The following is a 21,408-nucleotide window of genomic DNA, read 5'->3' as shown; positions in this document are numbered from 1 at the left end:
CACTGGTTGTCCAAAGGATGGGTGTGACTGGCTGACTGGACTCATTCAGTTTGACTTTGCTGTGTGTAAACTGGTGCTGCAGCCCATGTGTGGCTTCACTGAGTCGTTTCAGCTGCATAATGTGTATCCAAATGAGATGAGTGAGGGGCAAAAAAAGCTCACAATCTAGTGTGGCAAAGTACCTGCTTCTCCTCAGCAGGCTCAGTCCTTTTTAGCCTTGGAGACACAGGCTTGGGCAAAGCAAAATCCTTCCAGGTCACACAGGGTCTGGCTGATCCCTCCCTCAGCCTGTCCCTTGTGCTGGTTTTCTACCCTTCTGGGGACAGAGTGCAGTCTTCCTTGCTGGAAGGGTTCAGAGCCTTGCTGCACCTAATTTGCTGGCTGCTTCTCTCACTCTCCCCCCTGCTTCCATGCCAGGGAGGGTTTAAAAAGGTCTCCAGCAGTTGGGGCCAGCTGAACATAATTAGTTCCCTGGTAACTCCTTTTCCAGCTGAACCTTATTTCCCCATGGCTCTCTCTCCTCAGTGGATAGGAAGAGGTCTTTTAACCTCCCTGGGACTAATTACTACCCCTCCCTTTGTAGCCATTTGTCCTGGGTTTGCCACACTAGGCTTGTACTTGTCACTGCTCCTTCATGATTTAGAGCCTCACAGATTTTCTTGCTCATGTTTTCCTCTGCCCCTTGCTAATATTGGCAATCTTGGGTCGTCCCTCCCTTTGCTTGCTGGCCAGCTTTGATAATGTGTTTCAGGAAGACCTGGAGAGCGAAGTCAAATGAGGCTGTTATCTGAAGGGCAGCTCCCCCTGCCTCAACTCAGCGAATGTGGGTGGATTCTGAGTCTTAGGAGGCTGTCCCAGTGCTAGTGATGGGAGACAGTTGCCATCTTTGCTGGGAGCAGCTTGCTTTCTCCTAACGTGGCTAAAAGAACATGGAGGGCTGAGGGCATGTGTGGCTTTTCCAGTGATAATCATGGGAATTAGCTGCCATTTTGGGTGAGGGCAAAACGTTGTGAGACTGAAGGCAGAAATTCATGATTGCCATTGAGAACACCCCAAATCTCATGGGACTCATGTGAAAATTGCAGGAGTTGGCAATGCTGGAGTATGGAGGGAACAGGGAAGGGGCCTGGGCTTTGCCGCACTTCTGATTGGCGTAGAGTGGAATGAAGGGCAGGGATTTGTGGTTTATGATGCATCCTCTGCCGGAGAGCAGGGGGAGAGAAGGGGGCTATGGTTTGTCTTGTGTCCTGTGGGCAGGGACGGAGGCCTGTGTTTCACAGTAAACAGAACAGGGGTGTAGGGTGGGTTGGGGGCTCCTCTTCACACCGGGGAGCCTCCTCCTCCATCAAGTCTCTCTCTCTTTTTAAAATGGGGTCTGAGCAGATCAAAGGTTCTTTGTTTGTATCTGTTGCAGGATCCGGGACTGTGGCTACCTCACATCCCATCACGACTGGCACCCCCGAGGGAAGCAGCTATGGAGCTATTGGTACGGAACAGTCTGGAACCTGAGCATCAGGCACCTCCTGGCACCTGGGCTGCCTGGGCGGCTGCTTCTGGGGGAAGGAGCCAGTCTGGTAGAAGGCCCCAACCTCTGCCATGGCCCCAAGATGTCTTATTGTCTGCAGAGGAGTCTCTGCCCCACTGGCTGCCTGCTTATTAGGAGACTGGGGCCACATAACCCCACTGCTTGTTGGGAAGGAGAGGAGCACAGAGCAATGAGTGGGCTGAGGGGAGGGAGTCCATAGCTTTAGGCAGCTCCTCTTCCCCCAGGTGGTTTTCCCTGGGATTTTTTTTTTTTTTGTGGCTGCTATCAAGGCTGCAGGGAGCTGGGCTGTGAGTTCCTTCCTGCTGAGCCTGCCCAGGCTCCCTTGGAGGAGAGAGTCCTAACCAAATGCCATACTGCTCTCTCCAAGAACGCCCAGGCTCTGCAGCTCCGGGACCAAGACACAGGGGCCTTGGACTCCTGCATGGTGGCGTAGATCAGGTCCAGGGGGCCTAGAAGCCTGAGGGTTTTGAACCGATGTTAGGGAAGAGAGTGGCTCTGTTTTCACACAGCAGTGTAGAATTTTTAATTCCTGCTCCAGGTGCTTAATATGATTGCTACCCTGGCTCATTCCTGCACTAAGGACACACTCTCGCCCTTAAAATGGTACCCGGATTCCAGCCGGCAGGTGTGTGATATCTGCTGGGAAAGAAAGTCAGAACGAGATGCTTCTCTGGTGCAGGGAATAACATGAGGGTTTGGGAAGTGGAGTCGAGTCAGGGCTTTCTTCTGGGATATATTCTGACCCAGATCTCACTCCAGATCCATGACACAAGACTCCCTACTCCAGTCGGGTTTTTTTTTCTGCCCTTAAGACTATCTGGACAATTTAGAAGGGCCCCTTAAGACTCTCAAACAAGTGAGCGAGCTGACATCCCTCTCCCCTGCCTCTTCAACCACCACAATCTGCATGCTCAATCCACACTGCTGCCCTGAGCCTGCGTGGGCAAAGAGCTGGCACACAACCTGGGCAAACACAACACAAGATACAGGTGAGGCCAACTGGTCCCGAAGCTGCTGATGCTGTGCATGGGACCATTCGTGTTCCCATCTGCTTCAGGAAACACGCAGCGGCTGGGGTCTGACCCTCTCCCCTTGTTGGAGGATTTAATTTTCTTCTCTCTTTTTTGTTTTAAAACCTCTTTTAGAAAAGCTTGACCTGCAAACTCTATCTGCAGGGCAGTACTCAGAGGCCACTGCTAACACCAGGCAGAATGCCGCAGCCTTTACTGGTTAGTACATCTCAGATTCATGACCTCACAGGGGGCCGGCTCGTTGGAAGTAGCGAACATTATGGAAATGAAAGAGAGAGAGCGGGAAAATGCTAGGAAGAGCAGAGGGGTGGACGATGAGTGTGCAGTGCTCAGTGTTCCTGTAGCCTAGATCAGAATCTTGTGGGAATTCCCACATAGGGCAACAACCATCTACCAACCTATTCCTTGGTCTGTGTATGCTGCGTTCCTCCATCAGAAGCTCCTGGTATGGTGAACACTCCCTTGTTTCTGTGTACAGAGGGATTTACCCTTTACCATGAACCTTCCTGCCTCATTTCCAGATGAGTCAAGCTCCAGTGGCGGCCGGCAGTTATCGTCCCCGGAGCGTGGGCCCCCACATGGTTCTGACACAGACAGCTCTGTGGAGGAGGAGAGCGATTTTGACACCATGCCCGAAATTGAAAGTGATAAGAATGTCATCCGCACTAAGGTATGGCTGGTGTCGCGTCCTTGTGCTAAGCACTGTGTGGTGGGGTCAGCTCTGTGATTCCAGCCATTATTGCTGGTCACATCTCTCTTTTTAACTCTGCTCTTTCAAGGGCAGATTAATGGCCTTCATCTGATTAATGTATTTAATAATCCTCCAAGGCCCAGAAAGTTTTCCCAGAGCACTGATAGAAAACCAGTGCTATTAAAGGCTAAAATGAACAGCATTGTTTAGGAAACTGGAGAGATGCTGCTTTGGTGGAGGATGGTGCAACCTAGAAGGCTGGAAAACAAATGAAGGGGCTGAAGGGATGGTGGAAGAAAGCAAACGGTTGGTGGTGGATACTGAGACCTTAGGAGAGCCATAGTCATAGAGAATGGGGATGGGGAACACCAACAGGGGATGCAGAAAATACAAGGAATCAAGTGAACCTATGTACCATCTCTTGTCCCCAATACTTACAATTGGTCAGATTAATCTCTGGGGGGAGGGATAGCTCAGTGGTTTGAGCATTGGCCTGCTGAACCCAGGGTTGTGAGTTCAATCCTTGAGGAGGCCACTTAGGGATCTGGGGTAAAAATTGGTCCTGCTAGTGATGGTAGGAGGCTGGACTCAATGACCTTTCAAGGTCCCTTCCAGTTCTAGGAGATTGGTATATCTCCAATTATTATTACCTTTTTTTTAATTACCTGTTGAATACATCCATTGTTACAGCAGGGACGAATTGACCCGTGATCTGTCTCCATACAGAACTTGGTTTGAATGGTGTCTTAGTGGAAAGTAATTCTACTAATAGCAACTTTTAAAGTTCTTTGTTTTGTCATCTTAGTTCCAGAGAGAATTTCTGAACTTTTATTCGAGGTTGTTCTGGGCTTTCTTCCTCAGAGAATCGCAAGAGTTACTATAGGGAAAGGACACGCTTTACCCATCCACTTGGATCATCCAAATGCATTCAAGCTTTCTAAAGGTTTCCTTCTCCTTCATGAATTCTCTTTTTCTCTCCCCTGTATTGTATTATATTGCAGATGTTCCTCTATCTGTCAGACTTGTCCAGAAAGGATCGGCGAATAGTCAGCAAAAAGTACAAAATTTATTTCTGGTAAGTAGAGGACAGACAGATGAGCGCCGGTCCCTAAATCTGGGCCCAGTCTTCAAATGTGGGCCTTTAATTTGAATTCCCGGATCCCTCATTTGGGGGTCCACTTAGAGGCGCACACACACTTTTTAGGACCCACTCTAAGCTTCCGGCTAGAGTACGGGTCGGTCGGATGTACATGTGTACACATTTGGAGTGTGTGGTGTGCATGGGCATGTGCACATGTATTTAGGAGTGAACACAAGGGCTTGGGACCATCTGTATGCATGGACTGCTGAGCATATTCATGCTGCGTATGGGACCTTTCATCTGCGCTTCATTGCATCACACCAAATTTCACCTACTAGCATAAGTATTTGACTCTGGCCCAGACCCTGCAGCTCCATGTGCCTAACCGTCTGCAAATCGCCATCTATGCCCACCCCTAAGACCTGAAACCTTTAATATATATATTAAAGGGCTGTTGGCTGGGGGTTAGTTGGACAGCAGCAGAGGCGCTGGCTTGGTGAGAGGGCAGTGTGACTCTTGGCTGCAGTGCATGCTTTTGATGTTGAGAGATGTGATATGAAACACTTCTTTCTGTCCGTGAGTTACGCCTCAGCTCCAGGAACAGCTGCAGGGCTGGGGGAAGGGGTTGGTTAAGAGCCCTAGGAGAATATGTACCATGAGGTCAGGCACTATCTCAGTGAGCACTGTGGGTCTTCATCCTGAATGCTTTAAAGGGGTACAGAGCAACCACTTGCCTACATGCCTCTGTGTGTGACAGCTTTGGCTCCCTCCAGTGCCTTGCACCCAGGAATCTCTGTTATTCCTCCTGCTCCTCTGGGAGGTAGGTGTATTGTTATCTCCATTTTACACATGGAGTGGGGTACACAGCAAGCCAGGGGTCGATCTGGGGAAGGAACCCAGGAGTCCTGACTCCCAGTCCACTGCTCTCCCCACCAGACACCACATTCTCCTTAAAGGGAAAGAGCCGGTGAGAAGCGGGGGTGGGAACTGGGTGGAAGACCCATAAGTAGAGCTCAGACTCTGTTCTTGTGCATGCGGATGGTTGCGTTGCTGTGGTAACTGCTGCGCTCTCCCTCTGCAGGAACATCATCACAATCGCCGTGTTCTATGCACTGCCTGTGATCCAGCTGGTCATCACATACCAAACGGTGAGTGCTCCTTGGCTTGCCCTCGGCTTGACCCTCTTCTGTTCTTCCCCTAATGCTCTCTGAGGTTCCGCAATGCAGGTAACCCCAGAATCCAGCACTGTCTGGGTTAGGGGCTGAATGCTTCTAACTGCTGTCATTTGCAACCCCCACCCCCCCACATGGTGTTTCCTGCATCTAGCCAGTTCAAATCCACTGGGAGCTCCTGGCAGAACATCCATCTCCTGGCGGGGCACCTGAAATGCCACATTCAGGTGTCAGCATTGCAAATGGTGAACTCAGCAAGTCTTCCAGCCCCACCAGCATGAGCCTCTGGTTGGTTGGTTTGCTTTGAGGGGGATGGGGATCCCTGTCATGGGCCAAATCCTGTTTGTATCAGTCCTTACTCAGGGACTGTATTATCTTAGCTGGCCCGCACCATGACATTTGAGTGCCTCCCAGTGCTATGAAGTGCCCACACAGATCTGGGTCTCTCTCTCCCTGTTCCTCTCAGCGTTCTTGCACACACACTTTCTCTCTCTCTCTCATGGGCAACACATGAGGCTAGCCCCGCAGCCCCACCACTACCCACCATCTATTGGAGCTCCAAGCCCCCCCCTGCCACCCCTCCCCCAGTGGCTGGAGAAGCTGCTAGCTGGCCCCAGTGCTGAGTCACCTGCTGGCCTCCAGCTGGAGCTGAGCTCCCGCTGGCTTGGCGAAGTGTGGGCTGGGCCAGGGCTTGGCTTAGGGGCGGCTTAGCCTCCTCTGGCCTATCATACCTGCCACCCACGCTCACTCTCTCTCTCTCTCTCTCTCTCTGTGGTATTGTGGAATTGGTGAGAAAAGTGTGTTTTTTCACTGAGGTTCATTGTCACCATCCTGACGTGTTCCAGGAGCCAGTTCCACCTTCGTTGGCCAGTCACTGAGAAAGCTCCATCTCCTGTGCACGTGTGAGCCTTGGTCTTGAGGCTAACCATTCCTTTGTTCCAGTGATTGGGCTAAGCAGTCCCGGTCCGTTCCCCCAAGTATATTTTTGAGGCACTATTGTCTGGATCTGGCCACAAGGCAGTAACTATAAATACAGCCGTACCAGTGTCCAAACTTACCTGCCACATGGCCCAAAGCGCATAAACCAGGCAAATTAAAAACAATAAAGGAAAGTAAATGCTATAGACTGGAAGCCTGGATTCAGCAGATGGCCCCTGAGGCCCTGTCTGATGCATGGGCTGGCAGCTGAAGCTGGTCTAGTGAGGGATGGAAACCCTTCGGAAGCTCCCCCCTGTGGTCAGAAAGGTGCAGACACGTCTGTGCTACAGCCCTGGCTCTTTAAAATTCATCCTGTGTTTCTTTAAAAGAAGGCACACGTCCAGCAGGACAAGAGGGGTTTTCAAGAGCCAGGCCTGTGTGTTTGTTGTAAGTGCCTTAAATTCTATCTCAAGGCTTCAGTGTGACAGGGATGCTCAGTCCAAGATGCGTGTCTGTTAACTGTGAGAGGATTGTGACAGGCAATTTTTCTGGGTACAACACTAGGCTAGGTTGCAGACCGTGGTGGTGGTTGGCTACTACTATGAAATGCTAATTCTATGCTCATCAGGTTCACTTTACCCTCCTCCTCAGCTTGTGCACACTGCACTTCACCCCAGCTCTAACACCAGTTCCCCTTCCACTCCGCAGGTGGTGAACGTAACTGGTAACCAGGATATCTGCTACTATAACTTCCTCTGTGCTCATCCTCTGGGGGTCTTGAGGTGAGTGAACCCTTTGAATCCATTCGCTGGCTGGCTCACTTGGACTTAAGATTGATCCTCTTGGTGGTGTATGCTGGAAGGGCATTGCTGGCATTGCTGTAGAGGGGGTCAGGGAAGGCAAGATTTTGTACCTGCCAAGCTTATGAAGTCAGTGTGAGGTCACCATACGTTCAGGGATGGGACTGGAGCCTCTCTGTGCAGTTGCTGGGGTGGCTTTCCACCGAGTTATATGAGAGAGACACCCAGGGGCACGCAGGGCAAACCCACCAAATTGCAGCTAAAGTCATTTTTCAGACCTTTTCACATGCATGCAAGTGAGCAGCGACTGTACAAAGGAGTACGGGTCAGACCTTTCATCCAGAGAAATGATCCATTTCAAACAGCAGTGCAGAAGTGCTCTGAGGCTTAGGAGTCCAGCACTGAGCCAAGCTGGATCTGCTGTACCTGGGTGTTGCCGCATGTTCAGCATGTAAAATCAACCCGTTTGTAGAGCTCTGCTGAAGCCTTTGACTGCTTAGGGGCGGGACCCTTCGCCCTGACAAACCAAACCTTTCCACTGGCCTTTTACCCTTAGCTTATTTTAATTTGGATGATGTTCTGTGGCCTGTGTCATGCAGGGGAGCAGACCAGGGTATCACAATGGGCATTTCTGGCACTAAGATTAATGGATTTACTGCCGGGGTGGATCACCTTGGGTGTGGGAAGATGTCCTCTGGGATGTTTAAAATATGCACTCGTGCCCCACAAATCCCTTAACTCCTCTTCCCTGCAGCGCTTTCAACAACGTCCTGAGCAACGTGGGTCATGTGCTGCTGGGCTGCCTCTTCCTGCTGATCGTGTTGCGCAGAGACATTCTCCACCGCCGTTCGCTGGAAGCCAAAGACCCCTACACGCTGGTACGGAATGTGCCCCCGCTCAGCCTTGGCAGGGGAGGAGGCTCTCTGCCTCTGCAGCGAGCAGAGAGAGCCCTGTGACTGGACTCCTTGCTGGGTCTGCGTGGACAGAGGACAGTGAGCCCCTCGTCGGGGGGCAGCCGCATTCTGAGGCACGCGCCGGCTCTGTGCTCGTTGTAGCTGCGCGTTCCACATGGGTGCTGCTGTGGTGAAATGTTACCGCCTTTCAGGCAGCTGCCATGGCCGCCAACATCCGAGCTGGATGTTCTCAGTGCCCTCCAGGGAAGGAAAGGGGGTAGAGCCATTGTTCTAGTTAGCGCCCTGGGGGCAGTGAGAGTAGGGGTGCTTGAGGGATAGTCCATGGAGAAAGACCAAGCTTTGGATTTGTAATGTGGCCATCACCGCATGGCGTCCGGGTGCCAAACACGTCACTCCATGGAGCATTAATGCAGCATGAATGAGAGCCTGCTCTCGGCCCTGCCAAAGGGACTGAGGAGTTCTGAGCAATCAGCTTTGGATGGAGAACCTCTCCTGTTTACCACAGGGTATTTTTTTATTTTTTTTAGAAGTCCAGAACATCCCCTGAGAAGAGCACAAAGCCACAGGGGGAGACCCGAACCTCTCCGCTCCTTTGTAAGGAGGTGGAGACAAGTCCATTTTATTCCACAGGAACTCGTCCGGCTCTGCTTGAGCTGCACTGAACAGGAAGCTTATTTTAACCATAGATCTAGGAAGCAACCAGTGCTTAATTTGTGCCCAGGCTGAGCCCCGGCACCTCTAGGCTTGGCAGTTCATAGCCCCGGCACCTCTGAGCTTGCTGCTTCAGTTATGAATGTAAAAAAAAATTGCTTGAGGCCTAGCATCTCTTTCCATACAAATTAAGCACTGCTTCCAACTCTGGTCTTCTCAGATCCCAGCAAAGAGATGTTGTGTCTGCCCAGTATGTACATGGGTGACATTAGAGGCCGTAAGTACTGCCGGCAATGGCATTGATGCTTCAGTAGGTGGCGCTGTTCCTCCAATTCAGTTCTAAACAAGTACCCCGGTATGGTGAAGGGCAGGGGTTCTCAAACTGGGGGTCAGGACCCCTCAGGGGGTCACAAGGTTATTACATGGGGGGTCACGAACTGTCAGCTCCCACCCCAGATCCCGTTTTGAATCCAGCATTTTTGTGTTAAATATATTTAAGTGTTTTTAATTTATAACGGGGGGTCGCACTCGACGGCTTGCTATGTGAAAGGGGTCACCAGGACAAAAGTTTGAGAGCCACTGGTGTAGCAGATCTGTGTTCCTGGACTTTCAAAGGAGTCCTAAACTGGGTCCTGGCAAAGATCTCTTCTCAGAAGGGCTGGGGGCTCAATTCCCCACTGCCTTGCACCTTTGTTCTCATTTGCATCTGTGGAAAACAGGTGTAAAATGCTACTCGTCTGACGTGATAGTGCCTTACACCGTGGTGTGCTCCGTTTGCCCAGGTGTAAATCCCCACACAAGGGGCAGGGGAGTGGGGAATCTGGGCTGGGGTTTTTCAGTATCAGGATACTGACAAATTCCCCTGTGGTTAGCTGCATTCTGCCCCCTCAACCCTCCCTGCAGTTCCATCTGGCTGGGTCTTGGACTGCTAAGTAGCCTGGCAGTGTGCTGTTGTGTGCCATAGACACCCCAGAGGTGGCTACCCTTCATTGGAGTGGGAGTGTGTGTAAAATATAGTTTGAACTCCATAGGAATGTAAACTCTGATTAGGGAGGATATAACACTATGTCCCTTGTGTTCTCTTCCAGGAATATGGAATCCCCAAACACTTTGGTCTCTTCTATGCCATGGGCATTGCTTTAATGATGGAAGGGGTTCTCAGTGCTTGTTACCATGTCTGCCCCAACTACTCTAATTTCCAGTTTGGTAAGTGGAGAACCCCAGCCAATAGAGAAACTTATGGGGAAGGAGGGCTCAGATTTCACCCATTCAGGTTTGAAGCAGATCAGCCAAGTGGAACTTTGGCATCCCCCGGGATGCTAGGCCTGCAGACCTCTTCCGAGTTTGCCCACTTGTTGGGTGTGCAGGGACCAGTTAGTGAATGATGTGGTTTTTGTACTCCAGTTGATGATGCACTGTCCAGGTGACTCTGTTAGCACTCTGCTGGCAAGAACCATGATTCCCCTCAATTCTGGCATTCAGCGTTCAAAGATAGCGTAGACAAGGCCTAAATTGTTTGCCTCTGAGGCCCTGACAGCTCCTGATTATCCCCCGAGAAGATTCAGTGGCCATGTATCTAAGATGTGGACCTCAGCCCCACCAGGCTGGAAACTGTCTCCCTGTAGGTCAGTTTGTCTGTTCCCAGCAATAATCCCATGTGGCCCTGTGTTGCACTGGCATGTTCCAAGCACTTAATTCTTATTCTGCATTGGTTCACAGCACCCGGGGAGCTCACAGTGCAAATTGGAGAACGGCCGGAGCAAATTGACAGAGCTCCAGGGAGCTATACCTGCCAGCCAAGGGTCTGGCCCGTGGGCTCGGCCCTGATTTACAGACACTCTCTGAAAAGCCATCCCAGTCCCCTGGGCAGTGAGTAAGGAAAAACCCTATCTGTCTTCATTCTCTCTATTCTCTTCCTTTCACAGACACCTCCTTCATGTACATGATTGCAGGACTCTGCATGCTCAAGCTTTACCAGACCCGCCACCCTGACATCAACGCCAGTGCTTACTCTGCTTACGCCTCCTTCGCCGTGGTCATTTGCCTGGCTGTCGTCGGAGTGGTATGGCTCTCTCCTACCCACTCTGCTCTCCAGGAAGGAGAAGCACTGACCCAGTGGAGAAAAAGTACAGGGGGAGGGGTGCATAGGGTAGTGGGGCCTGCAAAGCCTGCTGGCCCTTGGGTGAGCGTGACCAATACCGCAGGGCCTTGGCTCTCATTTTATCTTTGACAAATCATGGAAGATGGGAGAGATTCCAGAAGACTGGAAAAGGGCAAATACAGAGCCCATCTATAAAAAGGGAAATAAGGACAATCTGGGGAATTACAGAGCAGTCAGCTTAACTTCTGTACCCGGAAAGACAATGGAGCAAATAATTCAGCAATCAATTTGCAAACATCTAGAAGCTAATAAGGTGATAAGTAACAGCAAGCATGGATTTGTCAAGAACAAATCATGTCAAACCAACCTGATAGCTTTCTTTGACAGGGTAACAAGCCTTGTGGATGGGGGGAAGTGGTAGATGTGGTATAGCTTGACTTTAGTAAAGCTTTTGATACTATCTCACATGACCTTCTCATAAACAAATTAGGGAAATGCTACTTAGATGGAGCTACTATAAGGTGGGTGCAAAACTGGTTGGGAAAATGTTCCCAGAGAGTAGCTATCAGTGGTTCACAGTCATGCTGGAAGGGCATAATGAGTGGAGTCCTGCAGGGATCAATTCTGGGTCTGGTTCTGTTCAATAGCTTCATCAGTGATTTAGATAATGGCATAGAGAGTACACTTATCAAGTTTGCAGATGATACCAAGCTGGCAGGGGTTGCAAGTGCTTTGGAGGATGGGATTAAAATTCAAAATGATCTGGACAAGCTGGAGAAATGGTCTGAAGTAAATAGGATGAAATTCAGTAAGGACAAATGCAAAGTCCTCCACTTAGGAAGGAACAATTAGTTGCACACATACAAAATGGGAAATGACTGCCTAGGAAGGAGTACTATGGAGAGGGATCTGGGGGTCATAGTGGACCACAAGCTAAATACGAGTCAACAGTGTAACGCTGCTGCAAAAAAAAGCAAACATCATTCTGGGATGTATTAGCAGGAGTGTTGTAAGCAAGACACAAGAAGTAATTCTACTGCTCTACTCTGCTCCGATTAGGCCTCAACTGGAATATTCTGTCTAGTTTGGGGCCCCACATTTCAGGAAAGAAGTGGACAAATAGGAGAAAATCCAGAGAAGAGCAACAAAAATGATTAAAGGTCTAGAAAACATGACCTGTGAGGGAAGACTGAAAAAATTGGGTTCGTTCAGTCTGGAAAAGAGAAGACTGAGAGGGAACATGATAACAGTTTTCAAATACGTAAAAGGTTGTTACAAGGAGGAGGGAGGTAAATTGTTCTCGTTAGCCTCTAAGGATAAGACAAGAAGCAATGGGCTTAAATTGCAGCAAGGGAGGTTTAGGTTGGACATTAGGAAAAACTTCCTAACTGTCACGGTAGTTAAGCACTGGAATAAATTGCCTAGGGAGGATGTGGAATCTCCATCATTGGAGATTTTTAAGAGCACGTTAGATAAACACTTGTCAGGAATGGTTTAGATAATACTTAGTCCTGCCATGAGTGCAGGGGACTGGACTAGATGACCTCTCAAGGTCCTTTCCAGTCCTACGAATCTATGATTTTATAAAAGAGAAGCTTCTAATTTGTATGGCTGGGCAAGGGTGCTGGAGCAATTTGTATAGTGGGAGTGCTGAGAGCCATTGAACCCAACTGCAAACCCTTTATATGCTGGGAACCACTTCAAGCTAGGGAATGTGGCAGCACCCCTACTTCCAGTACCTATGTGGCTGGGAAGGAAACCACAAAGCTGTGAGCCGAGTGTAAATGGTGCGGCTGCTGCTGTTGCTCTTCTGGGCTTCCAGGGTGAGCTTCGTTCCCTCTGTTCAGCATCAGAGTGACTGGAGAAGTAGCGGTGATGGCCCCTTCTGACTCTTCCGGGCTCTTGGTTTCTCCTGTCCGGGACTCGCAGAGAGATGGGGGGGAAAGGGAATCAGTCTCCTGCAGGCTCAGCCTCCCCTCTGGCAGGCCTGCTCCCTCCTCCTGGGGGCTGGTCCTCAGGGAGAGCTGCTTAAGAAAAGGTTCACATGCACAAGAGTCCACACACACACACACACACACAATGGGTTCCCACAGGGGTTAATTCATGAGCCTGCCTCCCTGGAGATCTGGGGTCTGGCATAGGTTAAACAGGGAGGGAAAACGAGTAATAGCAGTGTCATGGTCTAATCACTAGTGCACATGCTCCACCACAAAAGCCACCGCAGTGTGGGGTACAGGCTATTGCAGCTGGCAGGGCTCTCTCAGGAGAGGCCCAGGGCTAGAGTAATGGGGGGGGGAGGGAGGAACTACAGGGCAGGAGTGAGGTGCATCTGCTCCTGGGGAGACCCAGGAGTGAAGCGGTAGGTGAGGCTTCAGGCCAGACTGGAGCGGTGGATGAGGCGACAAGTCAGGAACGCAGTGCATTGGCAGAGCGTGGGAGGGCCCAGGACTGGGATAGCAGGGGGCCGCGACTGGTATGAATCCCGGCACAGAGCTGTATATTTTATCACAGCATCTGAGCCTTTGACTGATTATTGCTTGAAAAGAGACACTTGGTTGGATCAAATGCTTTGTACCAGCTCCCTGCTTCGGTACAAGTCACCTGGCAAGAAGTACCAGGTAAGGGCTTGGAAATACAGAGCGAGTTGGGCCAGGGCTGCAATGGCAGAGGGGTCCAGGATTCAGGAGAGAGGTTTGTGCCCAGCCTATGCATGGCTCTGCCCACTGCCTCGCTTTCGCGATCTCACGGCCCCGTGCAGGCCGCACTTGGAACCACGGCCATAAGGAGGTTCATGCCACACACGTCACACCTGGCCAGTCAGTGCTACTGAGGCGTTAGCTCACAGATGCTGTGAACCACTGAAATCCCTGGAGACAGGAGCCGCAGCAAGCAAGAGCAGCATGGAGGCCTAGCTGGGAGCTGTCGGGAGGAAGCCTCCCCTCAGTGCCATGTTATTCATTCACTTGGGTAACTGGTTTCCCCACTGAGCTTTCTCAGTCCCCTCCTGGATGCTGTAACATTTCAGTCAACACTGACAAAGCAAAATCAACTTTGGGCCCTGGTTTAACTCGCCAGAGGGGCTGTTACACTCGTAACCCCTGATTGCCTGGATTTTCTAATGTGAGCCATTCATCCATGCTGTACTAGTACTCAGAGAGAGAGGAGCAAGGAGCCACGTGGAATATGTGCAGAAAGCTACAGCGCTGCAACATTGAGGCTGATAGTTCAATCACACAGATCCTGGGAAATTCCAGTTCAAGCTTCCTGCAATCACTTTACTGCTGCCTCTGTACATGTATGCACTACAATAGGGTTTCATTGGGTGAACACGCAATGCTGGGCGATGGGACCTATGATCTGGCAAATAATACAAAGCAAACACAAATAATACATAGGATCCTATGACCCAATATACGGCTAGAGCAGGTAGCACTCTGTTTTCTCTGCATATGTTGTGAGATCATGTAGAGAAACGCCATGGTACTGCATGCACCCATGGGGCAGACATTGTACTGTGGGAATCTTACAGTAGCTCTATATATCCTGACTCCCTAATATACAATTAATATCTTAAAGTTTAATACTGCAGTGACACAGATCTTGTGCATCATTGCCAGCTCATAACTGAACGTGTGGTGAACTGCTGGACACTGAGTAGCTATGTCCTTTTGGTACTGAGAGAAATGTTATCTAGATGGCTGGGCAGGAATAAGGGCTTTGAGAATCTGTCCTCAGAAAGATCACGCCTGTCTCTGTCACTCGTGCTCTTTCTAGTGGTCAGCCTGTATATCAACAGGCTTCCTCTGACATGAAGTCTTCCCTGTGTTCTCTCCTTTGTGCATCTGTGGGGTCAAACACCTAGGGGTTATTTTGAGTCTGCACGCTTCAAGAGTGGCCCGCTTTCAGAGGCGTTGAGCACCTGCGGCTCCCTTTTATTCGGGTTGGACGTGTGGGTGCTCAGCACCCCTGGAGAACCAGCTCACCTTTATTTAGGTACCTAAATATGGATTTAGGAATCTGACTTTAGGTTGAACATTTTGGCCCTATCCTTTCGCAGGTTCTGTATTTGGCAAGCGTTTCTGAAAGCTGGGCAGGAGTTGGGGGCTGAACCACGGATGCTTGAGAACCCACCATTTTTCCTGTTTTTGCTCCCAGGTGTTTGGAAAGAACAATGTGTGGTTTTGGGTCATCTTCTCAGTCATCCACATCGTGGCCTCGCTGGCTCTCAGCACCCAGATCTACTACATGGGCCGCTTCAAAATAGGTACACCCAGTGGCTTGAGAGAAATGGGCTTTTTGCCCTAGGTGATTATGTTCCTCTTGCTCCCCACCCTGAATTGAGGCACGAGACTTAGTAACCACGGCAGCCTATGCCACCTCTGCAAAGTCAGTCTGGCTGCCAGCGCCTGTGCTCCAAGCCCAGGGAAATGCCACTCTCCTAACATTGTCTTCCTGTTCTGACACCTCTGCTGCCCGGTGCTGGGAGAACCCAGCACAATGACCCACTTTGTGACACTCCAGCTACAGGGCTTCCAAGGATGCTGTCACAGGGACTCTCTGCCCAGAGTGTTTCTCTCTGTTATGTGGCGCTCTGTTATGTGGTGCTGTACCTGGGAGCACTCCAGTATTCCTGGAGCTGTTAAACCACCCAGCGCTCATAGAGGCAGCTGGAAGGCGTCTGCTTTCCTACCTAGACGTGGAGGCCCCACACAGCTGTTGCGCTCCATTCATGAACCTCTTTCTCCTTTCTCTTCTGCTGCCCTTGGCCTCAGATGTCTCTGACACAGGTAACCAGCAGCTCCCTTTCTTCCCTGTTTGGATTGAGTGAGCAGCAATGGAGCAAATGGACGGGGAACGTGTGTTCCTTGAGCCTGCTGTGTGGGTTCTTTAGGAGTGAAATGAGTGGCAGAGTGTGGGCCACATAGGGTGACCAGACAGCAAGTGTGAAAAATCAGGACAGGGTGGGAGGCAATAGGCGCCTATATAAGAAAAATACCCAAACATAGGGACTGTCCCTATAAAATTGGGACATCTGGTCACCCTAGGGCCACAGGAAGTGCACACGGCAGCAGAACCATTTCCGTTCCACTGCAGAAAGGGGGCTGCGGTCGGAGCAGGCGCTCTGGACTCTGTGCCAGTTCCACACATGCCTCTGAAGGGGATGTGGGAATGTGGAACTGTCTGCCACAAACCCTCCAGTCAGGGCAGTGCAGTAGTTTCAGGGGCTGGAGGAGGAGCTGCCCTGCAGCCTGAGGAGAGGATTCCAGCCCCTTCAAGACCCTGCAGCCATTTTCTCTCTGGGTGGGACCGGATGAATCTTTCCCTAGGTGCAAATCCCTTAGGGAAGGGAAGTGTGGAGAGTGCTTGGCCTTTCCCTATGCCTCAGCACATACTCCTGCCTCCCTCTGAGGATCAGCCACAGAGTATGCCCGGTACATGCCGGGGGGACTCTTGGACAATGCCAAGGGGTGATAGGAGGGTGTTGAAACTCTGCATGGCCAAATACCATTCAGCTGACAGCTGCCTGTATTCCAGTGTCCCCTTGTGGCACTGACGCCCCCTGCACTGTGAATCATTGTGAGCTGCTGCACCAATGATTTGCTTCCCAAAGGGATGGCAAAGCAATCCGGCTTGGTGGGTGTGGGCTTCCCATTTGCATGCCCTCCGCAGTTAGTGTCACCTTGCTCCCTGGGTAGCGATACCGTCTCACTGCCCCTGTCAGGGCTACTCAGCTGGATACATTGGCTTTCCTGTCCTCTTATCTCCGTCAGACTTTGGGATTTTCCGCCGAGTGGTGATGGTGCTGTACACGGACTGTTTCCAGCAGTGCAGCCGGCCAATGTACATGGTAGGTGGTTTCCCGGGCCCCAGCCCGTCCTTGGCAGTTACTCAGTTGCTGGCTAGGGAGAGGTTAAAGCTGTGCAGAGCATGTGCAGGCAGCACATGTGGCTCTTCAAATGAGTGGACAAAGACTTTTTTTTTTTTTAAACCCTCTCCAACAAAAAAAGCTTCTGTCCTTGGTCTGGAATTCCACACACTTTGTCCTGGGCCAGAGGAGGCTTTTGCAGGGAGTTTGAGGTGAATTGGTCAAGGAAGAGGGATATTTTTCTTGGTGGATTTTTTTAAAATCTATCATTTGGAAGATGTTAGCAGAGGGAGGTCAGCATTGCATTCCGAATAGTCGCTGTCCTACAGCCCTACCCTGGGAAAGCCTGTTGTTGTTTTTTTTAGCTGTAGACGGGGCGGCTCTAGCTTTTTTGCCACCCCAAGCACAGCAGACAGGCTGCCTTCGGCGGCTTGCCTGCAGGAGGTCCACCGGTCCCACGGCTTCGGCATACCCGCCGCCGAATTGCCACCGAATCCACGGGACCGGCGGACCTCCCGCAGGCAAGCCGCCGAAGGCAGCCTGACTGCTGCCTTCGCAGGGACCGGCAGGGCGCCCCCCCCCGTGGCTTGCTGCCCCCAGCACACGCTTGGAGCGCTGGTGCCTGGAGCCGCCGCTGGGTGTAGAGCTACAGCCGCTGTTATTCCTGCCTCACCCTGGGCAGATGGCATTTTGCAGACAAAAACAAGATGTGGTTGTTACCTAAGTGCCTTAAACTCACCTCTTGTCAGAGTCCGTTCAGCACTGACTACAGCCTGGCACCTCGTGTACCTTATGGGCTGAGCCATTCCTGTCTGTCCCGGGTGACTGAATTTTTGAGCAGTTAGGCTCTGTTACTTTTTTAAAAGATGCTTCTTTTACTTCTCCAGGGACACAACAGACTATGAATTTCCCAAGCAGTCTATGACCATGTGGATCATAAGAAAACACTGTTAATTAGGAATAGAAATTCAGACCTACAACACCAAAACATTGAATGTGATGAAAGCAAGTCTAGGCTCAAAGGACATCTTCCACTTAAAAAGTCTGCAAAGTTTTTCACCTGTTATAGTTGCTGTAGTTAGTTACAAGAGCTACCCAAGCCCACTGTAACTGAAAATGTCAGGGGCGGGGGGGAAGGGAAGAGTTCGCTTATGTGTTTGACAGCACTTTGTGCTTAATCGTTTTCCCTGGTTCCCTTGTGTAGTCAGTTCCTTTCTTTGTGTGAGAGAATTATTTAGTTTTTTTTTTTGTTTTTTTTTAAGAATTAGGAAAAATACTATTTGTAAAACCACAAAAACTGACCAGGAGGTTCAGGGTCTGGTGCATTACCGGAAACATCTTGGAACTCCTTTTTAGATTTCCACTTAAAATCCATAAACATTGGAGTGATTTGTTTTCCTAGCACAAATGTTCACCAAAAAAAGGATGTGACAGTCACGCATTCATGTATTTGTGAGAGGCAAATTTTAAATCCATGAGAGTGTCTTGAACTGCCGTGACAAACTTCTCTGCCTGCACTCTTCGCCATGTTTTGTATAGTATTGGTGAAGACTGAACGTTCATCATCAGTGATTATTGTGCCTTCTCCCCAGGACAGGATGGTGCTGCTCATTGTTGGAAACCTGGTCAACTGGTCCTTGTAAGTAGTAGTGGGGTGTGCGTGTGTTTCAGCATTGATTTTTGTAGGTGGCTGGAATGGGGGTAGAAATGTAGTGGTCTCCGTGTGGGACTCTTTCAGATTCTTCTGTTGGAGTTCAGCAACCCTAAAGTGAAGGTGAGTTCCAGGCTTTACAGAGCTGAAACCAGGGGCATGACCCTGTTAGAGCTGAGAAGCTAAAATGGGTCAGGCCTGCTCAATATGTACTTGGGAGACCTCCAGCAAAACGGAGGTGTTGCAGACTGCAGTGTTGGTGGTTTTGTAGGTGGCACTTATCCATCCCCTGTGGGTATGGCACGCTGTGCATGGGGTGGCCTACCCAAGCTAGCCTGAATCCAGCGAGTATGGCTAAGAACAGCAGTGGAGACGGTGCAGCGCAGGTTTCAGCGTAGGTAATACAAGGCCCAGGTACGTACTCGACTCGCTAGACCTCACTGTGCGGTCGTCACTGCTGTTGTCACCATGCTAACTGTATTCAAGCTTGCCAGCCCCTGAACTGCTGGTGCTGTGTAGACGCACCCTGAGTTAGGACTCGTCCAGCGCCCTGACATGCTGTTAGACCATGTTGCTAGAGGGGCCAGTTTTTGGATGAGATGTAAAATCAAATCCTGGCCTCTTGTTAAAGTTCCCTTGATGCCTTTTCTTAAGCAAATTCCTTGTTAAAACCTAGTTTGAGTGATTTCATTGTGCCTCCTTAAATCCGCCCTGCAGAATTCTTCATTTTCTGTCCCGCCTTAATTTCCTCCAACAGCCAGGATCACCAAAACGCATTGTGCACTGGCCACTCCCAGGGGTGAAAGTAAGTTAGGCCACTTACTGGTACGAGTGGGGGGGGGGGCGGGCTCTGACCCCCAGAAAGGGTGGGGCCTTGGGCGGCAGGGGTGGGGCTGGGGGGTCAGCATCCCCAAACCAGCCCTTTCAAGCTGCCTGGCCCATGCCACCCAGGGCTCCTGTGTTTGATTTAAAGGCCCTGGGGCTCCGGACACCGCTGCTGGGCTGCCGACAGGGGAGGCAAAAGAGGCAGGGACATTAAAGTGCTGCCGCAGCAGCAGCGCTTTAATGTGGGCTGGGTATGGGCCGGTGCGGGTTCTTACCGGTACAGCTCCCTTTCACCCCTGCCACTCCCCCTGCACCAGGGCTAGGGTGGGAACAGCTGGCGTAGCTTTGGCTTAGCTGCGGATTTTCATACGTGGAGGATGCTGCACTGTAAGGCAGCTTTCCACGAATGTTGTGCCCCTCGAGTGGTTCGGAAGAGACATACGCATGGCCGAAGATCTGGCCCTCTGATCACTGAAATGAAGCCGCCTCTGGCTGCTTAATAGTCCACATCCACGGCACAACCACCCAGGAAAGGGAGCGAAGAAGAATCCAAATTCAACTGAAAAACAAGGGAGGAATTTAGGGTGTCAGAATGTAACTTTTCAGCTGTAATGTAGCTCCTAGCTTATGCTCCTAGTCAATGTCCAGTGTAATTTTAACAGATAGTCTGTGTGCCCGATTGTTTGCGTGGGTTGGATCTTCCAAACAGCAGCACGCCACAGGAAGATGGGACTGCAAAAGACAAGAAGTTGGCAGGGGCTCTGGGGCAGGTGAAGGCCCTGAAACTACTTGAACGCCTTCATTTAAAACTGACTAGAGATTTCAGGCTGACTGGGAAGGGGATCCAAGTGGCAGATATCCCCTGCTGCCCAGTAGGGCCAGGGAGGAAGGGGGGCCTGCAAGCCAGTAAGAGGGGCAGCAGGGGGCGCTCTAGTCATTTCCTCTCAGACTCTCACGTGCCCACTCACAGCTTCTGACTATGGAGCAGGAAAGACAAAATAGTGGCAAACAAGATGGGAAACCACAGAAGTGAGGGCAGGAGCGTGATATATGGGTTGGCTGCATGGGGGTGGGGAGAGGGTGGGCTAGGACACCGGGGTTCTGTTCGTAGCGCTTCCACCGATTCCCTGTGGCAAATCACTTCCCCCCGACCCTGCCTTAGTTTCTCATTTGTAAAATAGGACCTAGAGTATTTACCTGCCACCACAGAGGACTGTGAGGCCAAACCTGTGTCTGTCAAGTGTCCTGTGATAGCAGGAGCAGTGTGTGGTTGATGCGTTCTGGAGTCTCCCTCCCCAGGGAGTTGGTTAATGTGTCTGTCTCTGTCCCTCCCTTCTCTCAGTGCTGTCTTTGGACTGGTGTATCGGCCAAGGGACTTTGCCTCCTACATGCTGGGGATCTTTATCTGTAACCTACTGCTGTATCTGGCCTTTTACATCATCATGAAGGTAAAGGAGGCAGCTCCTGCTGCCTGTTGTGCTCTTGGGGGTCTGCCCTTATTTCCTATGCCTTCCCGATGGGGGAGCAAAGACCTTTCATGCAGCAGTTCCTTGTGTCTCCACAACGCCTGCAGTGCAGTGTGAAGTGGGGCTGGCTGTCCTGTGTCTGCTCCGCTCGCTGCCTCTCTGATTGAAGTGTCAACTCCCTCTGGGGACTTGCTGACTGCAGTGCTGGGGGGCCTTGGTGTTGGGGCTGAGGGGGGGAGTCCATTGGCGATACATGATCAACTTTTTTTTACAGAAACATGGGGCAGACCCACACATCAGTCCACTTTACTCTATGGGGATTCCAGAGCACCTAGCCCCTAGGTTGCTGGGAGCAGGGGGTTCTGGGTAATTTCCACACAGGATGCCCTGCATTGAGGGATGCATTAGGAGGATAGGTTGAGCTGTTATAGCCTCAACACTTGTGATTGCCCTGCCAAGGAGCCATCGCAGGCAGCTCATCTTGGGTGGCTCAAACCGAGCTTGTAAAACTCCTGGGCTGGCATTAGCAAGAGGATGCAGAGCGTTGTACAGCATTGCAAGCCCACCAGACACTGCTTGTTCTGTCTCTTTGCAGAGTGCAGACTGGGCCTTAGATTCTCCCAAAAGGACAATAAATGAAGCCAGAGCTTTCAGAAATGTGAAGAGGCAGATGATTTTCTGATCCAAAATTGAGA

At 50.8% G+C, this 21,408-nt stretch overlaps 1 protein-coding gene across 3 annotated transcripts in view; it reads left to right on the top strand.

Moving 5' to 3' along the window:
• The window catches only part of SIDT1 (SID1 transmembrane family member 1), a 91,770-nt gene that overhangs the window by 57,568 nt on the left and 12,794 nt on the right, over positions 1–21,408 (top strand). Inside the window, exons 11-25 of one of the 3 annotated variants that reach the window (XM_045001034.1) lie at positions 1,415–1,486; positions 2,359–2,535; positions 2,692–2,775; positions 3,099–3,247; positions 4,270–4,343; positions 5,431–5,497; positions 7,148–7,221; positions 7,994–8,117; positions 9,893–10,010; positions 10,730–10,866; positions 15,061–15,169; positions 15,678–15,692; positions 16,677–16,753; positions 18,364–18,410; positions 20,590–20,695. In XM_045001034.1, coding sequence (XP_044856969.1) covers positions 1,415–1,486; positions 2,359–2,535; positions 2,692–2,775; positions 3,099–3,247; positions 4,270–4,343; positions 5,431–5,497; positions 7,148–7,221; positions 7,994–8,117; positions 9,893–10,010; positions 10,730–10,866; positions 15,061–15,169; positions 15,678–15,692; positions 16,677–16,753; positions 18,364–18,410; positions 20,590–20,695 — 1,430 coding nt within the window. The remainder of the gene's footprint in view (positions 1–1,414; positions 1,487–2,358; positions 2,536–2,691; positions 2,776–3,098; positions 3,248–4,269; positions 4,344–5,430; positions 5,498–7,147; positions 7,222–7,993; positions 8,118–9,892; positions 10,011–10,729; positions 10,867–15,060; positions 15,170–15,677; positions 15,693–16,676; positions 16,754–18,363; positions 18,411–20,589; positions 20,696–21,408) is intronic. The other 2 variants (XM_045001035.1, XM_045001036.1) reach the window with 2 other exon arrangements.

Source organism: Mauremys mutica, chromosome 1, assembly GCF_020497125.1.
Source record: "Mauremys mutica isolate MM-2020 ecotype Southern chromosome 1, ASM2049712v1, whole genome shotgun sequence".
Classification (NCBI taxonomy): Eukaryota; Metazoa; Chordata; order Testudines; family Geoemydidae; genus Mauremys; species Mauremys mutica.
Note: the sequence above shows the minus strand (reverse complement) of the source record. Positions and strands in the feature narration are given on the sequence as shown.